We start from the raw sequence: 8,144 nt of genomic DNA, 5'->3' as shown, positions 1-8,144 counted from the left end.
ACACACCCAAAGTTCCATTTACGTTGTTCTCATGATGAAACAGCTCTCATTGAAATACTTGGTCCCATCTCCTGTTCTGACTTCACCTTCTGCCTATAACCATTCTCCTGTCAACCTCAAGGCCTCCTGGGAAAGCCATCATCTTCCTGAGAAATGTTCTTTCCCCAGATCTACCAATGGCTCCCTCCTGCAGACTGTCAAGTCTCTGTGGCTTTTCCCCCTGACAACCATATCAAACATGGCCATCCTGCTGCCCCCATCTCCTTGTTCCCATCAGCCATCTATATTGGTCCTTATAGGACTTATCACAAGCTGATGTGCTATGTGTTTATTTGTTTGCACACTGTCTCACTCCATCCACCTAAGAGAATGTAAGTATTATGAGGGTAGTATTTTAGACTGTTGATATATAAACTAGACTCCAATGCAGAGTGTTTGGCACATAGTCAATCCTATATAATAAAAGGCTAAAATGAAAATTGACCAAATGGTGGAATGACTAGTCGCTATGATGTGCACTGACCACCTGGAGCATAGGCTTAATGCAGGAGCTGCCTCCTGGTGGTCAGTGCGCACCCACAGGGGGAGTGCTGCTCAGCCAGAAGCTGGGCTTACAGCTGGCCAGTGCAGTGGCAGTGACAAGAGACTCTCCCACTTCTGTGGGCAGTGCTAAGGATGTCTGACTGTGGGGTGCAGGCCTAAGCCATCAGTCAGACATCCTTGAGGGCTCCTGGACTGTGAGAGAGTGCAGGCCGAGCTGAGGGACCCCTCCCACCTCCGAGGGCTTCTGGACTGTGAGAGAGTGCAGGCCGAGCTGAGGGACCCCTCCCACCTCCGCGTGCATGAATTTCTTGCACTGGGCTTCTAGTATCAATATATACTTGATAAAGAAATGCATCTGAATGAACAAAAGTTGGGGTAAATTTTAATTCTTTGGCTAGATGGTAAATAGTCTACTTCTCTTGTTATACAAATAACCACTTCAAGCTCCAGTTCACACATGAGCCCTGTTCTTAAACCTTCTGGCACATCCCAACCAGCACTGGTAGCTTTCTCCTCTGTTCCACTGTCTAACTCTCATGTGCCTTTCTGCATGTGATTTATAGCTGTGTGGACTTGGGCTTGTTACTTACAGTGAGCCTGAGTGTCATCATCTGAAAAAATGGATAATACTATCTCTCTCATGGTGTGTGATAAATGAAGATAAATGAAATAACCCAGGCATGATGCTTGGCATGTGCTCTGGGCAGATAGTCAATAAATGTGAGATGTAATTTTCAACTAAGCTACAGGCTTTTGAAAGGCAGGCATCATAAGAGTGGCCATGGGGGAAGGGCAGACCATCTCTCTCACACAGTAATGATAGCTGAGGTTGGTGTATAGGATTAATTTCTGATTGTACTCATGGAAGTGGATCTTGGAATATGTTTTTAGTACTGATGATTGCAGAGCCTTCCCTAACTCCAGCAATGTGGGAATATCCCACATACACAAGGACCAGAGATTTTATTTCAGTCTTGAAAATATACTGGGCCTAGGCTCTGGTTATTGATGATTTAGATTGCTCTCATCCAGCTGAGAGAAGGATGGTATGTTAGTTTTGGGGCTTAAAATGATATTCAAATGTAACCTTATATGATTCCCAATGTTAGTCCTGCTAGAATTGAAACTCAATCTTAACTATAATCATCACCAAGTATTACAAATATTACTTTTGAAGCCCTCCCATGAATATGAGGCTGCTCAGGGTGCAATGATACACCACATGTCTCCTGAGTTAGAAAAATGAGTTAGAGAAGTGGGGTGGGTGTCCCCTGACTCAGATTACAGAATGCATAAAACTATAGCAGGAACTGAGGACCGCTTGAGGAAATGAAGACATGCCACAGTCTGGCTGGTGTGGCTCAGTGGTTGAGCGTCAATCCACGAACCAAGAGGTCACCAGTTTGATTTTCATGCCAGGGTTTTGGGCTCAATTCCCAGTAGGAGGCATGCAGGAAGCATCTGATTGATGATGTTTCTCTCTCATCAATGTTTCAATCTCTCTATCCCTCTCTCTTCCTCTCTCAGTAAAAAATCAATAAAAACATATTTAATAGACATGCCACGCAAATCCAGAAGAGCTTTCTGCTTTTCACTTGATATAACAACACTCAGGTCTTGGGGGCAGAGGATTTTATTGGCTCAAGCCTCTGTAGCCTTGTGTCCCCAGGATATCTCATCTTCACATAATCCTTATATTCAGCATCGAATATAAAGAAAGACATAACTGATTCTTTTTAAAAAATATATATTTTTATTGATTTCAGAGATGAAGGGAGGAGAGAGATGAGAGACAGAGAGAGAGAGAGAGAGAGAGAGAGAGAGAGAGAAACGCACACATACGGCAAGATAGGGAATAAAACCATGACTTCCTGGTTCATAGGTTGATGCTCAACCACTAAGCCATGCAGGCTGGGGAGCATAACTGATTCTTCAGTGCGAATAATTGAATCCAGTCATTCCAAACCCACAGTGTGATCTAAATTAATCTTAGTAAAAAAGGAAGTACTAGCAAAGCTCCCCAATGACCCTAATTCAGCGTTTCTCAACCTGTGGGTCGCGACCCCTTTGGAGGTTGAACGACCCTTTCACAGGAGTCGCCTAAGACCATCCTGCATATCAGATATTTACATTACGATTCCTAACAGTAGCAACATTACAGCTATGAAGTAGCAACGAAAATAATTTTATGGTTGGGTCACAACAGGAGGAACTGTATTTAAAGGGCCAGACGGTTGAGAACCACTGCCCTAATTCCTCACCATTGGTCCAAAGATAGTATGTTTTCTGAGTCCAAATTTGTGGATTGGATGAATGTACTTTTTTTTTTTTTAGTGCCCACTAAACAATAACTCCCCATTTCCACCTCCCAGCCCCTGGAAACTGCCTTTCTACGTCCCATCTCTACAATTCGAGTGCTTCATTTAAGTGGAATCACACAGTGTTTATCGTCCTCAGACTATTTTATTTCACCTAGCATAGTGTCCTCAAGGGTCATGCACATTGGAACATGGGCCAGAATGCCCTGAGTGAGCCTGCGAGCTGAGTGAGCTTTTAATATAATATCCAAGTCTAGAATTTACTATTTACAACATAAATATTGCCCCTCCCCAACTGGTAAACATGATTTTTGCCTTTTATACAAATATCCACCCTCCTCCCTTCCCCCCAATCCTCCTTTCCTCTGGCCCGCCCGTGTGGTCCCGAGAAGCTGCAGAGCCAGGGGACTCGTGGGGCTGGTCCTTACTCACAGGTGAGAAGGGTCCCTCCTCTCCGAGGGGGGCCGGGCTCGCGTGCGGGACTCCCTCACTCCGTGGCCTGACGGTGGATCTTTGGTGAAGCCTGTGGAAGGCTCGAGTGGTGGAGGGGCCAGGCCCCATGAATGGCATGGCCTGTGTCCGTGGGCGCAAGGAGAGAACCACAGTGGTCAGATCCAGTGGATGAGCAGGTGCCCTGGGCTGCCTGTGGGCACAGGTGGCAGTGACCCACACCTGGGAAGGTGTAAGGGAGGTGTAGCGAGGGCGTGCCCAGTGGTGGGGCTCTGTGCCCATGGCAGCACTCCTGGGCCAAGTTGGCTACTCCTCTGGTTCCAGAGAGCAAAAGGCACCTAAGGCGGCGAGTGGTCCCCGGAGGCCAGGTCAGCCTGCTGATGGGCAGGTGTCAATCCCAGCAGCAGGAGGTCTAGGGAGAAACTGGAGTCGGGGCGGGCGGCCCGGTGGCAGGCTGGGCAGAAGGTGCCCGCCTGGCCTGGGCCACTGTCGTCGGTAAGTGCTTGCTTGCCCAACTTGCCGGAGCCTGGCGGGGCAGCCCTGTGGCTGGGCAGTGCCAGGGACCAGCTAGAAGATGCCCTTGGCAAACCTGAGTCCCTTCTGCTTCCTGCGGGGGAGAGTGGAGCTGGCACCATGCCGGACCTTGGCCCCCTTGGTGAAGGCCGGTTTCTTCAGGACAAAGTCATCGTTGGTGGCAGAGTTCATGGCGTAGAACACGTTGGCGTTGTCCGGGATCTTCAGCTTTCTCTCGTCCGAAATGACCTGCACCAGCTCATACTGCTCCGGCTGCTTCTCCTCCAGGTGGCGCTTGTCCATGGCCTTGCCGGTGACAGGCGGAGCCTTGTCCTGGCTGGTCACCAGGACGCTCGTGTACATGTTGCCGTTGTCCACGTCCAGGCTGACCCGGATGATGCAGCAGTCGCCCACCTGCTGGTTGTAGAGCGGCAGCGAGGCGCTGTAGCTGCTGACCCCCGAGACGGAGCGCTTGTGGGTGCGGGCGCTGGCCATGGGCATGGTGGAGGCCGAGGAGGAGGAGGCGCTGCTGGATGCCTAGCTGATGCCGGAGATTTCCGGGGACGACTGGGAGGCGGACTCCCAGAACTTCTTTTCCTGGCCGCCGGGGGACTCTGGGACAAAGCTCATGGCGATCTCCACGTCGGAGCTGGAGGAGCCGGCCGAGTGGACGCTGAGCGCGTCGGCGATGTCCCCGCCGCTGAGGTAGGGGCTGCACCTGAGCTGGCCGCAGGACTTGGAGTGCGAGCTGCCGCTGGAGCTCAGCTCTGTGCTGGGGGCCTGGCGGTCACTCCAGCGCCTGACGATGGCCGTGCTCTTCTTGGCCTCAGAGTGTTGCTGGCCGACTCGGAGGGGGGCTCCAGCTCACACGATCGGTTGTAGCTCTCGGCCTCACTGAGCCGCGCCATGGCCCGGAACCAGGCCCCGAACTGCTCCTCGGGCTTGTTGCAAGCGGACTGCAGCAGCTTGATCTGGGCGATCACTTCGGATTCCTTCCTCCTCTTCTCGAAGTTGATCCATCTCCCATACAGGTAGTCCTTCGTCACGGTGTCCAGCACCACCCGGTCCGTGAGAAACGTGCCCAGGGAGGGGATGGTGCCCTGGATGACACCCGTCTCCTTCGGCCGCTTCTGGGCTCTCTCGGGGTTCATCTCCAGGGTGGCTAACTTGGAGGTCCCCTCCTTGACGAGCATCTCTGCTCAGCGAGTAGCTGTTCTCATCCGAGAAGATCTCTGACAGCTTCTGGAAGACCCGCGCGCTGTCCCTGGACACTTCCTCCCACGTCTTCCCCAGCCGATGGATGGAGGTGCTCTGCAGCGCGGAGAGGATGGCGTAGAGGGACGAGAAGTTCTTGAGGACCCGGCACTCCCTGGCCACCTCGATCCGGTGCTCCACCACCCTGGCCCGGGCCCGGGCCGTCGCGCTCCGGTCCCTGAGGCAGGTGGTGATGACGCAGATGGCCACACTGTTGACCTGGCTGACGGTGGCCCGGACAGTGGGAGCCAGGTGCTCCTTGCCCTTCTTGTTCCGCTGGGACCAGATGGAGCCCAGGCAGGGGTAGGGCACCACCTTCTTGAACAGCTCCGCGTCCATCAGGGTGAACTGCTCCGCCACCAGGTCGGGAGGAAACGCCAGGAGGTGAGGCCTCTCCTCGCTGAGTCCTTTCTCTGCAGCCACAGGCGAAGGCCAGGAAGGCTCTGGCGCTGGAGCCGGCTCTAGCTCCAGAGTTGGCGACAGAGCCGGTTCCAGCTCTGCAGTTGCTGTGGGAGTGGGTCCCCGGGCCTGGCTCTCGCTCTGGAGATGGTTCAAGAGCGGGCTCAGGCTCTCCAGCCAGCACTAGCTCTTGCTCTGATGCCAGCACTGTACTGGGCACTAGAGCTGGCGCTAGTGAGCCTGCGAGCATGTACTTCCTTTTGTCCATGCTGCCTGATGGGAGGAACCCCAACTTATTACTGTATACGGGAGAGTGGAAAGGTTCGCTGGGTCTTTAAGTCACACTCAAGGAAAGGGAATATGTTCCTTCACACTGACAAGGGCATAGCCTTCCCCCAGTGCAGCCACCCCCTCCCTTTCAGATCCCAAAGTAGTTGTCATGGATTCTTTTCTCCCAAACTTGTTACCACAAAAGCTGTAAATACTTTAATCTTTTTGGTGTATTGAACTCTGTCGCTGACAAGTAGCACAAAGTTTTGAAGGTGAATATGAGGTTAACTTTACTCTTTTTGTATCAAAACACTCTCACTTCATCATCCCTCGAGGTTAGGTAGTAATAAGCAAAATAAATAAATAAATAAATAATTATCTGGTACAAGATGCAAGCTAATTCAATAAACATGGTTCCTGGTGTCCTGCAATTGTGTCTAAACAGAAAATATTGATAAAGAAAAGTATACAGGGAGACCTAATGCCTTCCCTTTATTCATTTAGGCAAGACATTACTGAACATTTAATTTGAGGCAGGTACAATGCAGATGCCTGCAGAAACTGACTATTCGGAAAAACAGATGTTCTCACAGCAAGGCCAGAACAAAACAGAAGGTAACAAGCGCCATATTGGGTTAATAAGCACTGTACAAGGGGAAAGCAGAGAAAGGAAACCTAGATTTTCATGGCATCCAGTCCCTATTTTTTGGTTTCATTCATCACAATGGTAATTACTTATCCAATGTCTGTTTCTCTTCTGAAATACGAATTCCAGGAGGGCAGGGGTATGTGCATTTTTTTTTTCTCTGTGGCATTACCAGCATCTAGTTTTAGGAGGAGCAGATTTCCTAACGGCCTTCAGTCTGGGCCTGCCAGGGTAATGTGGACCTCAGAAACTGCCCCGAAGATGCCTTTTATTATCCCCTTTATTATACCTTTCAGAGTAAGCACTCAGGGGATTGTGGAGCTGTTGACAGTTACTTTCACCAGATAGGCACACAGCCAGAGTCTACAGAGCAGCCGGGAGAGGCCAAGAGGGCACCAAAAAATCCCATGGGAATGGCAAATGGAGCTTCTCAAAGCACCTGACGAAATTCTCACCCCACTCAGGCAGTGGCGATTGCACTGGGCTCTCTTCTTGGGAATTGGTGATTAGGGATGTTTGCCTTCCAATAAAGCGTATTCCACTCAGCCCCCTGGTTTGTACAGCTGTGTTCAGAGAGTCAAGTTCATGAATCCTTTACTGACAATAAAGGAACTTGAATTCTTTTCCTTTGCTTATGAATATTTTCCCTCTGGGCCAGTCTCCACTTAGTAGCCCAATTTAGACACTTACTCTAGTGTTCAATCAGCAGTTTTTGGATGCATGAATATTAGGTGGGTAAATTTACTGATTAAAGAAGTCTTTTAATGAATATATTAAATATTTAGAGAATGTTAAAATACAAAGAATACTATTAAAATCCACTCATACCCCTCTAAGCAAAGTCAAATTGTATAGCATTTATTTCATTTTAAATATTTTTGTGTGTATACATATGATTATCTATAAAAATCCCCAAAAACAATGCCCGGAAGTTGCCTCCCCCCCTCCCCCCTGCCACTTTCAAAATATCCTAAAGAAAAATATGATATTTGAAAGGAAAAGCTAGGGTTTGGTTAGATGTAATAGTTTGCCTTACATTCATTAAACTGTTTCTGACATTTATTTCTTGACTATTTGACTTGTCAAAGGCAAAGAGAGGTGTATTAAAGCCTTTTCCCGCAACAGTAGCCTCCATGTCTTTTGTAGTTTTTCTAACAACATTTTGATAACTAGTGGAAAAATGTTGATGATTGTTTACCTTAACATTTGAAGGTGGCTTTGTTTGTGTGACAATGCTTGGATCTTTTTGAAATCAGTATTGCCATCTCGCCAATATTTCTGTTTGACATTTGTGTATCTTTGTTCATTTTTAATTTTAACTTTCTGCAACATTTATTAGATTTCAGGCAATTATTCCCTCTATATCTTAGTTTCCTCATCTGTAAAATGGGAACAAAAGTAGCTCTGTCTGAGAGGTTTCCCGTGAAGACTAAATGCATCAGTACCTGTAAGTATTGACAATAGGCCTGGCGATCAGCAAATGCTTGCCGCTGTGACCTCAGATGTGACATTTACTCATTTCTTTTTTTTATTTTAATATATTTTTATTTATTTTAGAGAGGAAAGGAGAGAGAGAGATAGAAACATCAATGATGAAAGAGAATCATTGATTGGCTGCCCTCTGCATGCCCCACACTGGGGATTGAGCCTGCAACCCAGGCAGGTGCCCTGACTGGGAATCGAATCCTGATCTCCTGGTTCACAAAACCAGTGCCTATTTAGTAGCTAGGTAAAAGTTTTTTAATATATTT

The 8,144-nt window shown here is 48.7% G+C and overlaps 1 protein-coding gene across 1 annotated transcript; it reads right to left on the bottom strand.

Moving 5' to 3' along the window:
- Positions 1-3,629: 3,629 nt before the first annotated feature.
- Positions 3,630-7,528, bottom strand: LOC102771781 (ral guanine nucleotide dissociation stimulator-like). Its single transcript, XM_015571822.1, is given in 4 exon segments — positions 3,630-4,648; positions 4,651-5,021; positions 5,023-5,618; positions 7,430-7,528. Coding segments are annotated over 4 exon segments (1,836 nt in total). The 3' UTR covers positions 3,630-3,878.
- Positions 7,529-8,144: the final 616 nt, after the last annotated feature.

The sequence above is a fragment of the Myotis davidii genome, unplaced genomic scaffold (genome assembly GCF_000327345.1).
Source record: "Myotis davidii unplaced genomic scaffold, ASM32734v1 scaffold204, whole genome shotgun sequence".
Classification (NCBI taxonomy): Eukaryota; Metazoa; Chordata; class Mammalia; order Chiroptera; family Vespertilionidae; genus Myotis; species Myotis davidii.
Note: the sequence above shows the minus strand (reverse complement) of the source record. Positions and strands in the feature narration are given on the sequence as shown.